At 41.3% G+C, this 24,032-nt stretch overlaps 4 protein-coding genes across 4 annotated transcripts; 1 reads left to right on the forward strand and 3 right to left on the reverse strand.

Annotated features, from left to right (window-relative positions):
• Positions 1-381: 381 nt before the first annotated feature.
• Positions 382-1,226, forward strand: JR316_0003282 (uncharacterized protein; the record flags this gene model as incomplete). The annotated part of the gene is made up of 2 exons (XM_047889055.1): positions 382-717; positions 915-1,226. 2 exons carry the CDS (start codon positions 382-384, stop codon positions 1,224-1,226), a joined length of 648 nt encoding a protein of 215 aa, XP_047751429.1.
• A 7,702-nt stretch (positions 1,227-8,928) lies between these two features.
• On the reverse strand, positions 8,929-9,553 carry JR316_0003283 (uncharacterized protein; the record flags this gene model as incomplete). The annotated part of the gene is made up of 4 exons (XM_047889056.1): positions 8,929-9,187; positions 9,244-9,288; positions 9,361-9,465; positions 9,516-9,553. The coding sequence occupies 4 exons, from the start codon at positions 9,551-9,553 to the stop codon at positions 8,929-8,931; spliced, it is 447 nt and encodes a 148-aa protein (XP_047751430.1).
• Positions 9,554-9,640: 87 nt separating this feature from the next.
• On the reverse strand, positions 9,641-10,497 carry JR316_0003284 (uncharacterized protein; the record flags this gene model as incomplete). The annotated part of the gene is made up of 4 exons (XM_047889057.1): positions 9,641-9,738; positions 9,826-9,946; positions 9,998-10,324; positions 10,420-10,497. The coding sequence occupies 4 exons, from the start codon at positions 10,495-10,497 to the stop codon at positions 9,641-9,643; spliced, it is 624 nt and encodes a 207-aa protein (XP_047751431.1).
• An 11,699-nt stretch (positions 10,498-22,196) lies between these two features.
• JR316_0003285 (uncharacterized protein) lies at positions 22,197-22,632 on the reverse strand (the record flags this gene model as incomplete). The annotated part of the gene is made up of 2 exons (XM_047889058.1): positions 22,197-22,265; positions 22,318-22,632. The coding sequence occupies 2 exons, from the start codon at positions 22,630-22,632 to the stop codon at positions 22,197-22,199; spliced, it is 384 nt and encodes a 127-aa protein (XP_047751432.1).
• Between the last annotated feature and the right edge of the window lie 1,400 nt (positions 22,633-24,032).

Here is a 24,032-nt window from a genome sequence, read left to right on the forward strand (position 1 = left end):
AGAGTTAGTATTGGTTCGGAATACAGCCATTGAAATGAGCCATAATTGCAAACATAAAGTACGATACTTAGGGCTATTTATTATCAAACGGCGTCATGAAAACGGGTACTATATTGTTAGCGAATTAGATGGAGCGGAGTATAAGGCCAAGGTGGCACCTGCACGGCTCTTACCCTACATCACCAGGGATCATCAATTTATGAAAGAGAACCCTACCTATTGTAATGATCATGAATCTGATACATCAGGCACCAATACTTCTGAATCTGAAAGTGACGAATCTAGTGATTTCTAATGTTAAGCGACTCTAACTAAAATAGGAACACATGAAATTTAGTGGTTCAATACTACTCAAACGCTGCCTTACCCCGTCATTCACCAATGTTCAGAGCAAAGACCCTCACATCCCCCACTATAGGGCATCCCCTCTTTATTGCGGCAGACGGTCAACCCACCTATGTGAAATATGATGGGCAGCACACTATTCATTCTAAAGACTACCCTCCACCCAGCGCTGCTGTAGCTAGCAAGTCTAGCATCACAATTATTACCACCACCGACTCTGATAGTGAAGACTTGGCGCATATGCCTTGCACCCCTACTCCCCGCACAGAAGTATGGGAAAGGTTATGCAAGGACACTATGGATCACTACCAGAATCAACGCCCCCGTTTTCCTGCATCTTACCCGCTTGTTCATCTTGAACATCATGCCAATGTGGAAGGTGTTTACCGCGAATTTGATCCAGGATGCTTTACTACAAAGGAGTTTTGCGAACTATGGCACAGACAACCTGCCCTAATTTATGTTCGCGCATATTTTCGAGACCATCTCCTGTTCCCAAGACACAATTCAAGGGTGCAAAATGGCGATATAACCTTCATCCAAGTCTTACACTTACCAAACCTATTCAGCATGGAGACATTGTTATGGTAGAATACGAGGAAGAAACTGAGGAAGTTCGCTACATTGCCACCCTTCGTGTCGCAATTACGCACAAATTTTTCTTCATTCAGCTCAATGCCTACACCATCAATCAACGCCGCTTCCAGGCTTTCCATTTCATCTTCCCTTCCCTAATTGTGCGCATTCCTAGCAGGCTTTGCAAAGTGCCCATTCCAAAGGAGTTGGTAGAACATTACTGCCCTTTCATTTATAAAACAGTACCTGTTTATAACGCGCCACCTACCCTCACTCTATGGGGATCTATCATCTCAAGCGTTTAGACATATTTTTCCTGTGCAGTAGCAAATGTTTCAGAAGAACAGGAGACGGTGGAGATAGTAGTAATTTCCATTATCGAACGAGAATATAAAGGACCGGAGGAGGCCCTTATTGTATGATATTAGAAGAGTAATATGTGGTTGAATGAAAAATTGTTAGTCGCTGCAAGGAATTTGCAACCAAGGTCAATTGCATTTACGTTCTCTGCAGATGTAAGGCATGCAAAATGTTTTGAATAAAAACATAATATTCCTTGCATCAACCAACAATAACAAAACAGGCAAAACTCATAGAACACCTTAAGTCAACATCGTTGGGAGAGATACATTATCTGCAAGAGATAAGATTATATATGGTCACATGACAAATTGCACTCAAATCAGATAAGATTGATGGTCCACAAGCATGATCAGTACCCAGCACAGCCATGGGAGCAGCAATCAGACAGTGCATAGCCTCATATTTAAAAATAGATAATCAGCACAGCCTATTTGATGTGTTGTCAAGGCAACATTCTTGAACATTCCATTAACTAATAACAATGACACATATTAGTAATCTCCTGCTCGGCGCTTAGTGAACACAATAGAAATGCTTATAAACCACCATCCGGCGCTTACTCGCTCTGCCAAAAGTAGCCAGAACAATAGAAATGGATTGGTAATGAGGTTTATAGTTTAGTCAGCCTATCCCTATATAGAAATTGCTATTGTGATTATGTAAGCATAGGAAAAGGTATATAAAGGCTCAGAAAATTTTGGACAGTAGCTAAGTTCCCCTTTTCAATAGCACCCCTAAACTTGCTCAAACCCTGTAATTGGTTATTTCTTGCAATATACTTATACTACCTAAAACTCTGCTTGTCTGTTATAAAGAGTATTGAATCACATTAAATTCAGTAGTCCTTTCTAAAGCAATCAGCTTGTTTTAAACCTTCAGTCAGTTCAGTCTAAACCACCTGTCCAGCCATTCAAATCCATCCGTCAGTTCCATCCGTCAGTTCTATCCGTCAGTTCCGTCCATCAGTTCCGTCCGTCAGTTCCGTCTGTCAGTTCCGTCTGTCAGTTCCATCCGTCAGTTCCATCTGTCAGTTCCATCCGTCAGTTCCATCCGTTAGTTCTGTCCGTTAAGTTCCGTCTATCAGTTCCGTCCGTCAGCTCCGTCCAACAGTCTAACCACCCGTCAAATTTACCACTCTAAAACTAAGCTTTAGGTGCGTAACCCAAAACACATAAATTACTAACAAATATTCTTTTCAGATTGACTTCTTTAAAACTCATTTCCAATATCCCTATACTTACCTGCCTCTAATTGCACTTGAGGAAACTTGTGGAAAATACACCAAATTGATTAAAACCTTGAATCCATCAAACAACTGGAATAACCCAATATTTGACTATCCGGTAAAACCCAGGTGAACTTAAAATTCACGTTGACAACGTGCAGACTGCTTAAGACCATAGAGCGACTTTTTGAGCTTCAAAACCATGTTAGGACCACCTTGGTGAAATCCTTCAGGTTGTAGCATGTAAATCTCCTCGTCTAGGTCACCTTTAGTGAAAGCAGCTGTAATATCAACAGAGCGCAACTTCAAGTCTCCAATCGCGGCCAGAGTCACAATCAAGCGGAAAGTAGCAGGGCAAAAAGTAGGAGCAAAGACCTCATGGTAATCAATGCCAGGGCGCTGACTGTAGCCCTTGGCAACAATACAAGCCTTGTAGCACTCTATACTGCCATCTGCATTTCGCTTGATTTTAAAGACCCAACCACAGCCAATTGTCTTTTGACCCGGAGGAAGCTCAACTCGCTCCCAAGTTTGGTTGTGCTGCAACAGATTGAATTCTGTGTTAGCAGCCTCTTCCCACATGTGCGCATTAGGTGCTTTCATTGCCTGTTTGAATGTGCGCGGATCTGCGCTTGAAACAAGCCCAGCAAACTCTACCTCTTCAAATCCAGGATCATTGGCTTCAGGTGGTTCAGGATCATGTAAAATCTTCCACCATTCACCAGGCTGCTTAGGAACACGAGTAGTGCATCTCAATGTTGCAGAATCAACTGGAGCACGCTGGCAGCGTGCAGGCTTAGGAGGAAGTGCAGGAACAGCCTCAGGCTGTGGTGGTTCAGCTGGCTGTTCAGGAGGCGCAATAGGCACTTTTGGCTCAATGACAGGACTTGGAGTAGAGTCATCCTCATCATCATCAAAATTGAAGCCATTAGAGTTCCCCCCTGAATTGGGAGGTGGTGCACTTGCAGAAGGTCAAACTTTGGCATAGGGCCAGTGGACACCCCAGGAAAGCACCTTTTGTTGAAATCAGCTCTCTCAGAGATAATGAACCTTTTGGTGACTGGGTTGTAAAACTCCCAGCCCTTGTACCCAGTAGGATACCCAACAAAGATACACTTCTCCATATGAGGCTGCAACGATTTGCGCTTATCTCCCTGAACATAAACATATGCAAGACAACCCCAAACCCTCAAATGACTAACATCAGGTTTGCGCTTGTTCCAGTGTTCATACGGAGTCTTGTCTGGTAGAGGATCTGTAAGAATACGATTCCATACATGCATGTATGCTGCAACACAGCAACCCCAAAACAAAGGTAGAACACGAGCCTCATTGAGCATGGAAGTAACATGTTCTGCCATGGTGCGATTTGCATGCTCTGCAACTCTGTTCTGTTGTGGGCGATTTTGCATTGTATGACGACGCTCAATGCCACACTGGTCAGTGAATTTGATGAAAGCATTCAACATGTATTCACCAGCTTTGTCATCCTGCAGCGCTTCGATCTTAAAGCCTAATTTGTTCTCAGCCCATGCTTTATACATTTGAAACACACTGAATGCATTGCTTTTGCACTTAAGAAGCACAGCAGCTCTACTTTTTGTATGGTCATTGATAAAGGTTATCCAGTAGCAATAGCCTTTAGGAGTAGGGGGCGAGATAGAACCTTTCAGATCTGAGAAGATAAGCGCAAGCAGAACATCTGACATGCTGGGTGAAGAAAGAAATGAGTTGGAATGCATCTTGCCTGCAAGGCAAGGTTCACAAATGGGGTCAGGCTGTTGCTGTGAATTCAGCTTGAGTCCGGTAACCATACCCTCTCTAATCATCTTCTGGATGTCAGTGTAGCTACGATGAGCAAACCGACAATGCCAGAGACTGATATCAAGGGGTAGAGTAGAATTGGAGGAAATGAAGGCAGACTCCAAAATAGGAACTGTATAACCGTTCAATAAAGCGCAGTTTGATGTACTAACATCTACAGAGAAGAGACAAGCTCCTTTGCGATGAAACTGCATCAGATTAGCATCAATAGTGATTTTAAAGCCTTTGTGCTTTGTGAGATATAGAACAGACAGTAGATTGTTTTGGAGATCTGGTACATGTAAAACTCTAGTCAACTCGACACCTCTTGACTTTATTCCATTTACAACCGGTTCAAAAAACACAGTGCCCACCACTGCAGAATAAATAACTCATTCATCTGCTAATCGGATTGGAATGCAAAGGGGGGTGTAATTTCTAACCCAATTGCAATGGGGCGTTATATGAGAAGTTGCCCCTGTGTCTGCAATCCAATTGTCATTAGTTTGAGGTGAAATGGAAGAGGGAACATTGGTATTAAGAGCACTTGCATTTCCAGCAAATTCCATATCCTTGGACTCTTTTTCCTCACTGGATGCCTCTGAGGCCTTGTGCACTCTGTTGCCTTTGCGAGCCACTTTGACACGCTCCTTCGCATCCTTTTGCGCAGCAATGAACTTGTGACATTTGTCCATTGCATGGTTGGTCATATCACAAAATGCGCACTTGGGCTTAGATGCAGAAGGGGCTGGAGCGGTCTGGAACGCGGTGGCGAGTGCAGGCAACTCTGAAGCGCGGCGACATTGCTGTATGTCCTCTGTGACAAAAGCTTGATGAATTGTAGTCTTGTCCAACTTGTCCAAAAGGAGAAGTGAGGATGCAAATGAACTGTACTCTTCTGGGAGTGCCCTGACCAGAGCAAGCAAAGCAAGCTCTTCATCAAGCTTAGCCAGATCAAACCTCTTAGGGCAAAGCTGCTGAATTAGCAACATGGCTTGCTCAACTCTATTGATCAGGGTTTAAAGGTTTTCACCTTCCTCCTTTCAGATGGAGAACAGATCATCATATGCATTAAAGTGGTTGCCAGGGCGCTTTTGCTGATGTACAGCAGCAAGGGCATCCCACATCTTGATAGGATCATCCTTGATGGCTTCCACATGAACCCTCTAATCATTCTCCAAACTCAGATAGATCAAACCACATGCTTTGTCTCTCTGCTCAAAGTAGGTTTCAAGCAAAGCTTCCTCCTGAGCAGTGGGCTTGTCTGAGAGCATTGGCTGTGCTCTAGCACCGCTGACAATGCGCCATATCCCTTTAGACTGGAGATAGGCGGTCATTTGGCCTGCCCAGGTGTTGTAGTTGGTTGAGTTCAATAGAGTGATTTGGGGATCAGAAGTCATTATTGCAAATTGTGAAGGAACGCATAAGCGGATGGATACAAGTGTTGGTAGCGATGTGTAGGAATGTGTAATGATGTGTGGAAACAAACTAGGCGTTACTCGGAGCTCGGGGTGCGATGCGAACGCAAGTTGAAAAGACGAAGTTAAACTAGCCTAATTTAAAAGGGTTACTTTTAACTAGAAATAACTTGGGGATTAGGCGACGGGGGCCCACTCAACCAAGGTTAACAAGTCGTGTAAGGCGTGCTCGTTCAACCCTACTAGCACACTAGTAGCTTCAATTTTATATCATTATATCTAGACAACTGTCTACAGGCAAACTGAACTGTTACCCAGTAATTCATATTATTGTTTATCTAGGGATTTCATTACTATTGGGCATTTCATTCCTAGACAAAAATATGATATCAAACCAATTGATTTCATTACTTGTTGGCTTGATTTCATTTCAATTGAAGGCTGTTTTATTCCACTATTATCAACAATTTCATTGCAATTTCATTTCTATCTTGAAGTATTTCATTAATATTTAGAATTGATTTCATTAGCTATAGAGGTGATGAATTAGGATGTGCACCCTACCCCTCCTCCTACCCCTTGTATAAATGTCTTCCTAATCAGATAAATTCAGGCCCAACCAGGGCTGGGTGGGTGCCCATTATACCAATTTTTAGAGTCCAAAATCTTGGTTCAATTCCAAGATTTAAGGGTACTACCCCCATCCTCTCCAGAATTTGTATATTTTATTATGGGATAGAATTGCCATTCCCAGCACATATAGGTATGTAAATCTGCTCTATATAGTACCACAGACGCAATACATATCTTTGAAGCATTCAGGATGAAGGGGAATACCTTGGTTATGAGGCTAATAAAAAGGTATTGGATGTGCACCATAATATAACCATATCACCGCTTATACTTCACCAAAATGCATATATTTTACATTCACAGATAGCTACTAAGGTCCTCTACATATTATATTCATACTGCTAAATGACCAGAACACTTAACAAGATGGTACAAGAAGAATAAGCAATATTGTCCAAAAATCGCAAAAAGGCGAAATATGATGGGCAAGATAACACCCAAAAAATACAAAAATAAAACGGTTGTGTAGCCCCAAATGACACTTATCTGTGGTATATAGAATTATGGAAACCCAATGAGTATGAGCTGAGATATGTCAAAATGTATCTCGGAGAAAGGCCAAAGAGGTGACCACAAATAAAGCATAAATAAAGGCCAATATCCATCCGGGTCTCTGATGGGTTCTTCAACACCTTTCTTTCCATATCTCAACAACCACTTGTCCAATGCACAGCATCCTTGATGTTCTGGAAAGCTAAAATTTGGGGCTATACTATCCTATTTTTATATTCTCTGATCATAATCTTTTATATATGGTAAATGCAAAAATACTATGCATTTTGGTGAAGAATGGTATTCCTTCTGCAGCATCTCATTTAATGGACGGATCTCTTTAGTTGCTGAGAATGATATTTAGGAGGCATCAATAGGTATCTGTAGACGTCAAGAATGTGATTTATGACAAAGTATTTGTAGAGATATGGCCTGATCAATAATCTACAATACCTCTCCTCATACCCCCCCTTAAATCAGTATGTTCCCTTGTTGCAGAGGGATTTCAAGGGTACATTTTGGACTCTATGTACTGTTAGTAGTAGATCTACATGTTTTTTAATGGTCTGAGAGCCCATCCTATAGTATAATAAAATACAAAAGTTCTGGAGGGAGTGGGGGGTAGTACCCTTAAATCTTGGAATTGCACCAAGATTTTGAACTCTAAAAATTGGTATAATGGGCACCCACCCAGCCCTAGTTGTGCCTGAATTTATCTGATCAGGAAGGCATTTATACAAGGGGTAGGAGGAGGGGTAGGGTGCACATCCTAGTTCAATAGGTTCTACTACTCCAATTGAGCTGAAACTTGGCATGTACTTCGTTTAACATAAATAATAAATAATGGCATAGTCAAAAGGGTGCATGCCAGCCCCTGGAGGGTGCTATTCAAGGTGCGCTTTTTGACCAAAACATTGTACGCTTAATTGCACAATAACAAGTAAAGATATTGCAATTCTGATTTCATATTCGGATTGGGACACTTTAAAACTATATGTCTACCAAAAAACACCAAGGGAAACGGTCTAGAAATACCCCCAAAAGTGCCCAATCCATTGCCAGCAATGCACAAAAGTAGTATAGGATGAGTGTTATTTATAGAGCCAGGACCCAAGAGAAGGGGCAGGGACAGGGCTCTGATGTGATGGCTATCAGCCCTAATTCTAATATATTTAGTCCAAGTTCCTGGGCCAAAAATAGCATGCACTAATCAATCTGGTACAGGATTATCAAGCCTAGATAATCATAAGATTAGATATGAAATCATAATGAAATCACCTCTATAGCTAATGAAATCAATTCTAAATATTAATGAAATACTTCAAGATAGAAATGAAATTGCAATGAAATTGTTGATAATAGTGGAATGAAACAGCCTTCAATTGAAATGAAATCAAGCCAACAAGTAATGAAATCAATTGGTTTGATATCATATTTTTGTCTAGGAATGAAATGCCCAATAGTAATGAAATCCCTAGATAAACAATAATATGAATTACTGGGTAACAGTTCAGTTTGCCTGTAGACAGTTGTCTAGATATAATGATATATATTGAAGCTACCAGTCCTCAATCAACCTCTGGCTGGTGCAAAATTATTTGTCCTATGGCCAAATGTTTCTTGGCTGGGCAATCCTTCAGTTCACTTGCCATTGCAACTCTCTTAAGTATTGAAAGAAGTTTCTGGATGTCTGTGAGTACAGTAGTAAAAATATATGGAAAAACTTACCACTAGGTAGGCAAATGGGACATGAGCACTGAATGGGAGACAATAAGGTGAGCGTAAAAACATGCAAACTGTGGCTACGCTCATAATTATTCTTTAATCATTCATTGAGGGGCCATTGGGGGCTATCAAACAGATGTAAAGGGTTTGGGACAGGGCAGAGTTGAACAAGAGTATTGGTTTTTTTTGTCTTTTGCCAAGCATTCAATATTTCAAATTAACGGGATATAGAGAAATGGTTGCATAGGAGTACATAGGCCGGCCAGGTAAACAACCAATTTTTTTTGCCGAATGATTGAATGATACATAGCTATTTGCATTTACTATCTACTTGGTGTTCTTATAAAATTAAAAAACGGTAGACCATAAACCTTCTGTACTATGACCAGCTGCCACAGCAGAAGCAAATTCCAGAGTATCTTTCACCTTCTTCCATATCTTAAAATGGTCTGAATACGTGGAAGAGACATAGGGTATCCCACCATAAACAGACTTGAATTTGATTTTTGTCTTGGAATTTCCAGGCAGATCATTCATGTGTTTGAAACAGTGGTCCATATCACAGGCATACTTCAGGGGGAAACCGGATTTTGATGGGCCGTGAATCCTGAAAGAGGGGGTGAACGGTGAGAGTCATGCAAGTGAGACAAATCAATGACTTACAGTGAGGCATGGGTAGTATCAGGTTGTGATTGCGGAGCATTGATACTATGGCAATTGAATGCCGCCCTGGTTAAATAAGTAATGTAGTAAAAAAGTAAATATTGAGGTTAAGTGTACTAAATGGCATGGTTCTGCGTAGATGGTAATGCTGGTGTGGTATCTTGACCTAAGATATCTGTGGCATTTTTAGATGTGGTATCTAGTTTACTGTCACACAAAGTACTAATTTTAAGAGCATAAGTTTTGACCAGAGTGCACAAAACCCTACTCACAGGTCAAGGATATCCTGGAATGCGGGTTGTTGATGCATATAAGCAAACAGACGGACTGGCGTAGGATCCCCTGTTGCATCCAGGACACGTAATTTTTGAGGATATGGTTCAGCTGCTGAGGAGGATCACTTATTATTGGTATCCCGCAGGCGCCGTGCAGTAGGTGAGGTATTGTATTTCTCAAAATCAAGACATTGCTTAACACATACATGCCTCAAGAGGACTGTGTTGGTGGTTTTGTCGACTGTTACGGATTTTTGAGTTATGGACTATTCTCCTGTAGATAAATTGTAAGCCCTGAATGTTTCACATTTGGTGAACTGGGGGTCTTCAGGAAAGGCTTTGCAAAGGGAAGGAACCAAGTCTAAGGCTGGTTGAAAATAGGGATGCGTTGCACAGTCTGCTTTGAAGAGTTCAGGACATTCATCATCCTATAAAGTTTGAGAATTAATGACGTAGGAATTAAAATATGAAAGACATACTGAGAACCACCACAATATTCTGACCTTCTGGTTCTCTAGGTTGCGGAGCTGTGCCTTGCTAGGACTATTGCCAACGGGGGATAAGGTAAACATCTCAGGAAAAGATGTGAGTTTTTCTTGATACAGGAGGTCAACCATCCTTCCGTACAATTGAGGTGTTGGATTTTGAGAAGCTTGGGATGAGGAAGCTTGAGGGGGATCATTCTGAGGGGGTGCATGCAGTGGACTCTGAGCAGGTGCATGTAATGGTGCATTATGTTTGTTGTTTAAGATGTCGGCTGAGATAGCGTGGGCAGAGACAGTGCACCTTGTTCCAGGGGTGCTAGACTGGTGATTAATGCAACAGGTTTTGCACATCAAAAAGGTACATATTTGATTGCAAATTCCATTCAAACAGAGCCCTTCACAGGTAGCCCATTTACCTTGATGTGATGGGGTAGAAAAGGGAGAGGTGGAATAAAATGGCGCACCAGGTGCTGGAGGCACTGAAACATTGACATTGGAGGGGTTTTTGGGATGGAATACCCACTGGAAAAATTTGCATTTGCCTTGAGTATGGATGCAGGTATATCAATCTAGACACATCTGGAAGTAGTAACCTAGGTTTTCGGGTTTACCTCCTGTGCACTTGATAGGGTGGGAGATAGGTTAAGCATGGCAGCAAGGACAGGTTGCACCACCAGGCAAAACAATTGCAAAATCCTTTATAGATGCTGGTAACTCGGGAGTGTTGGGAGTGTCAAAGAGGTAGAAGGTTTCCATGTTGAGATTGTGGTTAAAGGAAGAGAAACAAAATGAAGCAATTTTTTTAATATATATTTATCTTTATTGATGTTTTTGTGGTGAGAATTACTTGCGTAGATCCACCACTAGAGTGATGGTAGTGATATTTATAAAAGATTTTTGAGATGTTTGGGTAGAAATCTGTTAATTCATCATGTACATTGATACAACAGTGCAGTGAGATATGTTATCTAAGGTGAATGGAATCACCGTGTCTTGGAAGCGTGTGGTGAATTGCTACAACATGTATTTGTGAGACATCTACCTTGGTAATTTGCACAAAGGGGAGATAAGCCACTACTATGCTGGGGGAAAGGTGTTGCCTGCCAGAATCTCAGTGGTTGCGCCAACATAATCGTGGTCAGCCCTGAGGTGGCGGAATAAACATGTCAGTAGCTATCACTGGAGTGATGGTGTATGCCTGCTTTGCGCCATAACCACAGTAGCGGGCCTGACATCTGTTGGACCTCCAACCCGGTGGTGAGATCCATCTGATGTTGTCAACCACCGCGGGGGTGGCTCAAGGTTGGATCCACCGCGGTGGTGGAATATGGCTGCCTGATCCTGCCACCACGGTAGTGGAATATGGCTGCCTGATCCTGCCACTGCAGTGGTGGAACATGGCTGCCTGATCCTGCTACTGCGGTGGTGTCTTAAATCAGGCAAATCTGACTACCACAGTGGTCACGTGGGTCACGTGCTATCCGGCGGACAGATTTATCCGGCGGATATATAATTTATAATAATGGTGTTGCACAATCCCTGATAGCGTGACAGGCAGGGATAATCACACGTCACGCAAGGTTTTGTCACAAAACCTGATACATGCCTATATTTCTTCATTCTAGACAGTTACCTTCTTATAATTCAGAACTAATGAAGTCCAACACACATATAACATACATTTGAGTCTTAAAAGTAAGGCTTGAATGCAAATAGTACATAAAATAAGCCATTTATCAAAAATCACATGATGATAACAAAAGAGAACTTGCATGCTGCAGATTTGAGAAATATGGTTTGGAATTTGAGATGAAAATAGACATGTTGACTTTAAAAAACCGGGCATTTATCATCTTGAATCATGAAAATCAGTACAGAATTCATGTAGATATGCTCTCTTGTCTAAACATGGTCAATGCTGAATAACACAGCCAAAAATAGACGTGGCTGAGAGTAGCTTCCGCTTCCAGCCATCCAAAGGCCAAAATTTGTTAAAGGTGTAAAATGGTCATTTCTTCACCAAATCTCATGATTTTAACTGCGCTAGAATGCTGTTTTAAAAGGCATTTCAGTTCAACAATATATAATGTAATCAATAACATCTATGATATATATAATGGTAGTAATATTGATCCATAACCAGTATTTGGCTATCAACTCATTACAGCCTCAAAACTGCAAGTAGTTTTACAGACATAAAGTAATATAATTTCTATATGCCACAACTCTATCAGAGCAGATTTTTTATATTGTGCCTCTAAGTATGTTAAAGTGCCTATTTTACATGTATATCTCAGAAACCAGGAAGAATTTCAAAATTCGGCTCTGATAGGTCGATTCCAAATTCAATTCTAATGAAAAAACTCTACAAATCATACCTATATGTGTATTTCTTGAGGAGATAATGCATAAATATCTTTGAGGTCTAAATTTGGCAGGCAAAACACCTTGATTAAGCATTTAAAACATGTTGACAACTTTTTACAGCTAATTAATACCATAGGTCCAGAGATAAACTATCTTCTACCTCTATTGACATAAAAAATAGCGAAACCTTGATTTGTGCAAAGCACAAACTCGATGTCTCAAGAAATTGCCTGGTCACAGGTGTGACCCCGCCTGTCACTTGGTGTCACACTAACCGGGGATTGGACATCCCCAATAATAATCCATTCAATCTGCATCAATCACATAGAACGGGTGGGAACGAGCCGTGTGGTCGTAATGACCTGCATGATTATAAGAAGGGCCGCAGGAAAGACATCCCAGAGGCTCATGGACTTGCTGCTGCAGCTAGGCAAGCCCGTCGTAGTATGAGTCTAGATAACACCAATACGTTAGGTTTAGGGACTCACCTTAATGCCGATGTGCACAGTGCATATCTGGCTTTGGCAGAAACTAGGGAATTGGTAGTATCCCTAATGGATAGATTAGTTAATCTAAAGAAAACCATGGAAACTCGTAATACCCAAATGGGTAGAAACAGTGAGGAGTGTGAGGATGAACAATCTCACGATAAAGGTAAAGGGATTGATCCCAGGAACTGGGGAAACGTCGGAATACCCGAGAATGAATTGAATCCCGAGATACAAAAGGAAATTGAGCGTGTGATACGTGATTCCCACGCCCAAGCGCAAAGTAACTTAGCAAATAATTGCGGTGATTTGGTGAACATTAGTACCGACACGGAATATGAACGTATTTAAGAGATGGAAAGGCAATTAAACAATTTGAAAAGAGCATATGCAGCTTGCATTCAGTCAGTAGAAGCTCAGGAACAAACTAAGAGAAGAGGAATTTCACACACTCCAATGTCTCAAGAAGTAGAGGATCTAATTGCCCAAGCCGTCCGTCAACGTGTACAAATCAAACGTGCGAAAGCAATTAAGCCTAGTAATCAGCTGTCTTCGGACAGCCTGATTGGTCAATTACTCACTAACATGAGGGACAAAGAGGCAGTAAACAATCATGATAATAGGCAGGTGCTGGGACCTCTGGTTACTGAAGGACAGACCAATACAACAGCAAAGTTCAAACCTTTGCCACCAACAGCACCGGACAAGTATCATGGAGACGCTGACTTTATGAAATTTTAAAAGTATATAACGCAGTGTGAGAGGTTTTGCAAGAAAGCAGCTTTACCTCCTCAGGATCAAGTGGTTAAGTGTGCAGACTACTTGGCTGGTAAAGCATATAAGTTTTATTCAACAATGGTTGCTATAAACATGGATGCGTGGGACAGGCAATGCTTCTTTACTGAGCTCTACAATTATTGTTTCCCTCCTGACTTCAGGTTGAAATAAAGAAAGAAGTTGGAGAACTTCTCTCAAGGAAACTTGACTGTGGCTGAATATGCGGCTGAATTAATGATATTGTTCCGGATAATTGGAAAGTCTACTCCTGAGCAGTGTGTAGATCGACTATGGAATGGTCTTAAGCCGGAATTATAGTCAGCCTTATGGAGAAAAGGCTTGGACTATGAACAAAACACCTGGGACAAGGTCATTCAGGTGGCTACTTGTCATGAAGTTGCTTATCAAATTGAGAGCAACCAGAAGCATGCACCGAAGAATAATAAATTTAATAACAACAATCACTCAAATTCAGACAAACAAAGCTTCGGCGAGCAAAGCAGGCTCAATCCACATGAATATAAGCATGAAACACGTAAAGACACACCTAATTATCGTCATAGGACTGAAGCTAATCGGGACAATACGTCAGCCAAGAAGACTGACGAGTCTAGACATTGTCCGAACAGTTATAGCTCACAAATTAAGTGTTACCGCTGTGGGGAAGCTGGACATATTGGGCGACACTGCAAATCGTTGCAGAGTGTCCAGTCAAATAACGGGAAAGATAAACCGCCCGGAACTAAAAGTTTCAGTGTTGAAGTCATGACCGAGAATGAAGCAGCCTTGTTAGCATTGGCAGCCACCACGGAACAAGGCTTAGACTCACATTTTATGGAAGTAGAAATGGCTATGTGTCATCTCGCTGATGATTCATAAACAGAGAGTGCTGAGTCGGCAGATCCATCGTATGAGGATGCGGCGCGAACTTGGTATAATCCCTCAGAGGGTGAATGTCAAGACGGGCGCTTAGGCGACCCTTTGTGCAAGTTGGTTAAGCATCAATTGGAAATAATGCGTCCTTACCCTGGCAATCCTTGCTGGGAGAACCGTGTAGCAGATTGTTTCATTGTATATTGCATGGGTGGAGGAAGCCAGATCACTGTGATAGATACAGTAACTCATGAGGATGAAGTCTTGGATAAGGAACAGGTCTGCCGTACCAATTTCTTGATAGGGCGTTGGTACGCTATCAAGTGTACACAAAAAGCTCAAGTAAAGAAAGTAAGACCTTTACCAAGATGGCATCGTAAGACACCTGTTTCCTGAGTATGGCAACACAATGCCAAATGGAAGCTGTCTACTGGATATGCATTCAGTGGTTATTTAAGCATGAAACTGTCAGTGAGAGATAGATTAGGAAGGAGGTTTGATGTTTACCTCAATGACGACGCAAATGCGTTTGAGATATTTGACTAGGAATTGGGTCTTCATTTCCCTATACAAGTCCAGTTAATAACAGAGCCACGACTCAATATTAGGAAGTGGTACTTCAAACAACTCACCAAATATATGAAGACTTGAGTTGCGGAAGCATTCCACGATCAGTACAATTTTGGAATCAAGTTATTGTTTGATAATAATGACGACTCGGATTTAACAAGTGAATACCACGACGACAAGATACTGAGTGATAGGGATGTCAATTTTGCGGATGAAAGCAAGTGTGAGACTTGCTGGGATGATTATGACTGTACCAGCACCATAAAAACAATTGACGTCGAGTTAAATGCACAACAGCTGGAGACGAGTCGTGTTAGCGCTGTGCAGCGGACCACAGCTAAAACAAATGACCCGTCGCGTGTAGTGCCGGACCCCGTCATTGTTGTAGTCATTATTAATGGGCAGCTGGCACGAGCGCTTATTGACATTGGATCACTGTGTGACTTCATGTTGTCAACATTAGCCAACCAATTGAAGCTGAAGTGACGAGAACTTGCATCTCCTTTGGTGGTACAGTTGGCAGTATTGGGTTCACAATCTAGGGTAAACTATGAAGTGAGTGCGGAGTTTTCTTATCAGGAAATTAAAGAAACACATACATTTGATATTATCAATTTATTGAGCTATGATTTGATACTGGGGACACCATTTATGTACCAGCATAAGGCAATGGCTGGGTTTAACCCATCCCAAGTGATAATTGGAAGTGTGAGAGTGTTACCAATAAATGGGTCAGCAGTGCGCACCTTGCAATCAAGAGCAGCTCAGCTCAGGGAAGAAAACCTCAAGGATGTGAGAGAATTTTTGAAGCAGAAAGCCGCACCACTGTGTAAGACGGCTGCAGAAACTCCTCTACCTCCTCTTAGAGCGATCAACTATAAGATTGACCTTATTGACGAGTCGGTACAATATCCCGGGAGACCTGCTCGATGCCCTGAGTCATTTATGTCTCAATGGGTTGAGAAAAGAAATGCTTACCTCGATACAGGATGCTGGGAAATAACCAACTCCCGCAATACGGTACCAATGCTCTTTATTCCGAAGCCTGGGAAGCAGGGTGAGATGCCTAAGTTGAGAACAATGAATGACTTACATGCACGGAATCAGAACACTTGTAAACTCACCAGCCCGTTGCCTGACATTGATGGAATCCTGCGTCAAGTGGCTAGCAAGCCTTATCGAAGCATGATAGACTTAAAGGATGCATACGAGCAGGTTCGGATTGAACCTGCTGACGTTTGGAAAACAGCTTTTGCAATGCCAAATGGTAATATGGTATCACATGTTATTCAACAAGGTGACTGTAATGCACCTGCCACATTTCAATCTTTGATGAATCACATATTCGCGCCGTATATAGGGAAATTTTTAGATGTATACCTGGATGATATTGTTATCTATTTAGACTCATTAAAAGAACATATTGAGCATGTGTCAATTGTTATTGACATATTGAAGCGAGAGAAATTCTACCTATCTGCTAATAAGTTGGATTTCCTGTGTCAGAAAGTCAAGATACTTGGTCGCATTGTGGATAGCAAAGGTATTCAGATGGACCTGCACAAAGTTGACGCTTTGGTGAAATGGAAAGTGCCCACCAATAGAGAGCTATTGAGAGGCTTTTTAGGTGCGGCTAGTTACCTTGCTGACGATATTGAGAGTGTGCGGATACCTATGGGTATTCTGCATACATTAACCAGCAAAGAGGTACAGTGGGCAAAAAAACTGTTTGAGTGTTGGTCACGTATGAAAAGATTAATTTATAACTTTGAAATTAAAAATGTTAAAAATATGAGATTATTCACAGATATACTATATGGTGTTAGCTAAAGGATGACACAATGATCATGTGATTTGTCCAAGAATTGACCAAACAGCAGCATACACAATTTGCTAAGTCATTCGAACAGTTTTTTTGCTAGTAATTTAAATGCTATAAACTATGTATTATCACATGACTTTGTTGATATACCAAACAACTATCAATAAAATCATGTGACTACATGTTGAATAGGTATATAATAGCTACAACCAACCTCTTTATCCCCCCAATCAAGCATGAAACCCCTCTCTAAAGCAACCATTGCTACTATTGTCTCTCTTTTTACTTCTGGTCACTCCTATGCCTCTATCAAGGCCCAGACTGGAGCTAGTGCTGGTTGTATCACCAAGATTCACCAAGACTACTGTCCTGAGGCAGTGGTTTCCCATGGAGGACGCCCAAAGAAGCTGACTGGTGCCAATATCACCTATACCAAGCGTGGAATTCGAACTGGACAAATCAAAAATGCTGTGCAAGCTGCCAAGTCTCTGGCTACTATTAATGGCCAGAATATCAGTCCTCAAACAGTTAGGAATGCACTCAAATCAACTGGCATGGTCTCAGTGGCAAAACAAAAGAAGCCTTTGTTATCAAAAAAGCATAGGAGGGCTAGATTGGAGTTTGCAAAAAGGCACTTGGAGGAGGATCAAGCAAACTGTGAAGTTTGGAGGAGGAAACTTGATGATGTGGGGTTGTATGGGATGGGAAGGAATTGGATTTGCCACTAGAATTGATGAGAAGATGGATGCTCAGTTATACACTGAGATCCTAGGTGATGAGCTCCTAAAATCCTTGGAGTGGTATGGTCAACAGGTAGAAGATATCCACTTTCAGCAAGACAATAACCCCAAGCACACCTCAAAATTGGCCAAGAAATGGTTTGAAGAGCAGAATTTTAGGGTCCTCATATGGCCTGCACAATCTCCAGATCTCAACCCCATTGAACATCTATGGGAATACCTCAAAAGAAGACTTAATGAACATGAAGTCCCACCAAAGGGTATCCATGAACTTTGGGAAAGGGTTGAGAAGAAATAGAATAGAATACCCAAGGAAGTGGTGCAGAATTTGATTGCTAGCATGCCTAGAAGGTGTGCAGCAGTGATTAAGGCCAAGGGTGGACATACAAAGTACTAGTAGATATGATTTATTGATACTCAAGTGTTTAGCAAAAAAACTGTTCGAATGACTTAGCAAACTGTATATGCTCCTGTTTGGTCAATTCTTGGAAAAATCACATGATCAGTGTGCCATCCTTTAGCTAATACCCTCTAGTATACCTGTGAATAATCTCTCATTTTTAATATTTTTAATTTCAAAGTTATAAATTAATCTTTTCATACGTGACCAACACTCAAACGGTTTTTTTGCCCACTGTATAAACCCCTCCTGTTGTAGGCTAGAACCCCCAAGCTGATTATCAACTTGGGTAACTTAGGCAACCTAGACATCTTAGTCTGTTCAATACTTCGTCCAACTTTGCTCCGAACTTTAATTCCGGCTTTGATTGGACTTAGGCTCTAAGGAACTTAAGTCTGTCTCAACAACTTCTATCCAACTTCGACCAGTACTCGACTGACTTTGTCTTCAATTTAGTCTCTTGCCTAGTATTATTTTCCTTTTAGATTTTTGTATCCAAATTAGGGCACAAGGTATAGGAAAAACACAGCACATAAGCTAAAGCTAAGCCCTCCAACAACTGAATTTGATAGCAACTTTGTTCTCTGACTTTAGCCTCCGACTTCCATCTACAAACTTGCCCTTGACTTCGTTCCGCTTGACACAACCCTAATAGCAGTCAAAACTGCATATAACTTGAGCGTGCCAAGCTCTATTTGTTTCCGTATGTAATGATAAATATCCATGTGCTTGATCCCTTTTTGTGTCATAGGATTCTGAGCATTGAATATTGCACCATGTGAGTCTGCATAAATTGGGACATGGGAAATTGGTTTGACCAGTTCTGCAAATAGATTTTTAATCTATGCGCAATCTTTGGCACAGTCAGAGAGTGCCATGTATTCACTCATAATAAAAGACGTCAAGACTAACTTCTGTGTCTATAATTTCCACATGACCACAGCATTTGCCAAGCTAAAAAAGTAGCCTTGTGCAGACCGACACTTAAGGTCGAGCTCTGATTGATCATCTCCATAAGAAGCGTCATAATAAGCATATAGGCCAGCGTGAGACATCCCATTATAAACTAAGGCATATTTGTGTGTGCCAACAAGGTACCGCATAATATATTTAGCCTTGTTTATGTGGTCTTCAGATGGATTAGAAGCAAATTTAGCCATCTGAGTCACTGCATAGGCGATGTTAGGTCTAGCTCCAAGCATTAGGTAAAGCAAGAAACCAATCACTAATTGGTACTGTGAGCAAAGTATTGCTGAACTAGTACCTTTGTACGGCATTGGGTGATAGCCCGTGGGTAAGGGAGTTTTAGCGGCTTTAGCATTGCTTATGCCAAATCGGGTTAGAACCTTCTTCAGATAGTTAGCTTGACTCAATAGGATCTTTTCATCTTTGTAGTCAATTGCCATGCAGAGGAACTTCCGTGATTCTCCCAGGTTCCAGCAATCTCCTACTTCTTTATGAAGAGATCTCTTTTCTGACGTGGGAGTTTGAAGTTGGGTCCGGTAATCTGGATGTTATCAATATAGGCAAATATTATTGCTAATATGCCATTATGATGACGTGAGATAAAAATGCCGGCATCCGAGTATAGTCTATTGAATCCAAGCTCTTTTAGACTTCTGTCTAGCTCAAACCACCATGCTTGTGCAGCTTGTTTTAGCCCGTAAATTGCTTTTTTAAGCCGGAGTACTTTCTTCTCCTGTCCCTTTATGACAAAGCCCTCAGGCTGTTCCATATATACATATCTCCTTGTCTAACGGACCATAAAAAAAGGCCGATATGATGTCAAGAGACCAGACTTTCTACCCTTTGAGTGCGGCAAGGGTAAAAATAGTGTAAACACTCTCAAACCTGACAATAGGTGAGAATAATTCATTGTAGTCTAGGCCTTCTATTTGTAAAAAGCCTTTGGCTACCAGACAAGCCTTCTTTCAACCATCAGTTTTGATGTTGTAAACCCATCTGTATTTGATGGCCTTTTGGCCGCTATGGAGATTGACAAGCTTATAGACCTCTTTTTTGACAAGGAGCTCTAACTTGTCTTTCATGGCTTGTCTCCATTCCTTCTGTTGGTCAGCTGGTAATTTCAGCAAATCACGCAGGGTCTAGTTACGGACATCCTTTGTGAGACCATGATCAGTAGCACAGATAATTTTGCAGACCCGTTTAGAAAGTAAAGTTGCAAAAAGACTTTTGGCTACTCCCCCTTCCGTCCCTGAATTAGGGACACTAGATTTAACTTTACAATTGCTACTAGATAGAGTAGATGGCACGTAATCAGGGACAGATGCCACTCTGTGTGAAACTGTCTACAACTTTTTATGTCTATCTTTATCAGTCATTGTTCCAGGTTGGTATACATTGCCTTCCCGCTCTTGTGCTTTTCGAGTTCTATCCAACCCTTCTGGGCAGAGGCTTGACAGGTATATCAGGTATTTTTGGTCTTTGACCTGATGTGGGAGATATTACATATCCCGGATCATCATCCTGATCATTGTCATTGTCACGAGGAGAACATGCGCTAGGCCCTGGCATAGAACTTGGAAAACTGGTGGACTATAGGCTCGGTTGATTGCCTGTTGCTTTTGGTAGAAGTGGTGCTGAATAATCATTGTTATTGGAATCAGTTGCCTCACTTCCATAGCCAATTTCAAAGGAGGGTCCCTTGGGTTTTGGAAAATTAAAGCATGTGTTGGGTAGAATCTTCGTCTTTGATTCACACTTTGGGAATAAAGTTTCATCAAATAGGGCCTTGTTTGCACAAAAGACCATGTTATTTGGAGATCTCATAAAAATCATCACCAAATTAGATTTGTAGCCAAGGAATGTCATCAATTTGGACCGCAGTGATAACTTATTTTTGTGTTGCCCCTTGTGTAAATACATGTAAGCTGCGCATCCCAAAGTTTTAATTTTAGACACATCAGGTAACTCCCCCTTAAGAGCCTGATAAGGTGTCTTCCACTCAATGCATTTTACTAGAGTCCTATTGTATAGGAAGACAGCATGGGCACAGCAAAATTGCCACTAGCTATCTGGTAGACAGGCATAATACCTCATTGCTTCAGACTTTTCCATAATTGTCCTGTTTAGTCTTTCAGCTCAACCATTGCTTTGATGAGCATAGGGAGTTATAAAGCAGGTACGCGTACCAGCATTTTACAGCCGCTCCAAGAATTTGGTACTAATGAATTCTCCACTGTTATCAAAGAAGTACTCTTTGATGGAGGTACTGTACTGTTTTTCCACCATATTCTTGAAAGAATTCACAGCCGTGGTGGCATCACTCTTTTTTTTAAGGAAGTAGAGCCAGACATGTAGTGTGTGATTGTCCAAAAAGGACATGAAGTATTTACACTTCTGGTAGGAATAAACAGAAAATGTCTTGAGATCGCAATGGATACAATCAAAAGGCTTTTTTGCGCATTTGGAGTTTTCATCATATGACTTGTCAGTCATTTTACTCTTTGCGCAGCCTTCACAGACATCTTTATTCTTGGGTACACTTATTTTGGGAAAGTTCTTAGTGGAGTCCCTAAAATGTCTAAGGACATCATCAGAGGGATGACCAAGGCGTTGATGCCAAAGATCATTTGACTCTTGAAGAGTCAAAGATAATATGCTAATGTCTTCTCTGGAGACAATGCGCGTATGCACCCAATACATTGAATATCAGTTTGATTCACTTGAATCTGCCCTGGCTTGCAGGCCATATGATTTCTCAGGCAAATCAAAGAACTGAAGGACTTTAGCTGTTCCTTCTATGGTTATGCCAGACAACAGAAGTTGTCCCATCGACATTAATTGGATATGTAATTGTTCTATGTATAGAATAGGATGGAGTCAGCGGACTTCATGTCCCAGATCCTTGGAGTGTAAGACTACTTCTACAAAGACTGTTCCAAAACCCGTGATAGGAACCATAGTGGTGGCAGTTTGTGAAATAGGACAATATTTTCAGCAAAGTTTTGATAACTTGCAAAATCAGACTTCTTGCCAGTAAAGTGCACACTAGCACCACTATCCATTAACTAAGCTGTTATAGCTTCTTTCCCCTTTTTGGGTTTTTCAGTTCCTTTTCCTTTGCAATCTGGACAATACTGGAAATGAGATAGATATTTTTGGTATACATCATGTACAAATAAGTAGTAAATATCTACAGGGAACTCCTTCTTTTCCAGCCGGTCGACTGTTGAGTTGTTATCATTTCTAGATGGGATAGTCTCTATAGGAATCTTAGTGTTATTTTTAGTCCAGTTGCTAGATTTGGAACTTACTTGCCTGTCAACGTAATGGTCATCATAGTAACCATTGTAGAGATCCTCATTGTTTTCTCCATAATCCACATGTTCCTCAATAAGAATATCAAGAGACCGTTCTCTTTGATTATTAAAATTGGGAATATCACCCCATTGTTTTGGTTCCGGTCCAAATAGCTCATTATTGAGCTTTTCGATCTCCGGAGATGTGATCTCACCATTGACAACCATGTGGTCATCAATGGTTTCAGAGTTAACGGGTAGAGTCTTCAACCTCTCTGCAAGGAAGACATCCAAAGGGATTTGTAAGCTGCTTGTGGCAACACTTTCCATGATTTGGAGCATCTGACTAGTGGGCTTTACTCCAATTCATATAATATATATAATATATATAATATATATATATATATATTATATATATAAGCAAGACTGCGTGCGGCAGCAAGAGCCGGGTATGACACCATGCGTGTGTCCGGATTTCTCCAGAGCCCAGCCGGACCAAAGGTACGGGAGGAGATACTTCCTCTACTGTTGATCTCAATGATTCTAGACATGGTTGGGGCTAGAATAGACAGTATAAGAATTGTTGATGTCAATGCCATAAAGACATCATCCATTAAGGCTGTATTGCCTTGTGCATGCTGCTTGCCTTTGCCTTGTGGGACACACTTACAAATTTTCTTCTCCTGATTATTACCCTAAGACTGTCCCTAATTAGGGGTCTTTGAAGGATAATAGTGGGGATGTTCCCCTTTTGGTTGGATTGCAGTATTGTGTTCAGCCGACTGTTGCGGTCCCTTGGAAGAGCCAGCCTTTGGTGCAGGCTTAGGGTCATATGTCGTACCCTTTTTAGGCTTTTGCCTATCATCCAAATTACCAAACTGCGCTCCCCAACAATTACGGATGTCAGCGGAGATATCCTCCAGCTTCATTGCGTTAATCTTGGTTTTATCTCCATAATCATTGATTAAACTTTGATATATGGAGGGCGGTTGGTTAGGCAATACCGCAAGGGGTAAATGTGAGAATAAAATGAGACATGCCATGGTCTCGGATACTAGATCCATTGTTTTGACTTGTTTGACATGCTTGTAGATGACTCTGAAACGGGCCAGCTGAGGAATAGGATTTGAAAGATCAAATTTGAAGGTGGTCAGATGTTTAAAATCCTCCATCACTTCAACAAATTGAACTTTATCATATTTCTCTTTCAGATCATCTCATGCTCCCTTTGTGGTCTTTCTCTTGACAGTTTCCCAAATAAATAGGATCAAATAATTTGCAATGATACCTAGTGCCTTGGAATTCTGCTCCTTAAAGTCTTTCATTGCTTTATTGAACAACAAAGATCTTTGCAACCAGTGTTGGAATTGAATTTTCCACAGCTCAACTTGAGCTGCGGTAACAGTTGTTGCCGGAGCAACGGGTGCTGGGAAAGTTGGCTCTGCCTCAATTGGAGAGGGGGCCACAACATTACCAGAAATCAACCCATCAACGCCAACAAGGAGGAAAATTGGAAGCATTTTGTCAGCCTATTTACGATAGTTGGAACCATTGAATTTGGGAAACTTGGAAATGGAAACGGAAGCTTTAGAAGACATTCTTAGTGCGCTTAAAAGTTGAGCCTGTGACAAAAATAAGTCAGCTAGGCTTTTCTCACATCCTAAACTTTAAAATAGAAAGGAAACAGTTGGCTGGTCAGGCCAGATCAATCTCAAGATCGGATCTACAAT

Source organism: Psilocybe cubensis, chromosome 3 (genome assembly GCF_017499595.1).
Source record: "Psilocybe cubensis strain MGC-MH-2018 chromosome 3, whole genome shotgun sequence".
In the NCBI taxonomy this organism is placed as follows: Eukaryota; Fungi; Basidiomycota; class Agaricomycetes; order Agaricales; family Agrocybaceae; genus Psilocybe; species Psilocybe cubensis.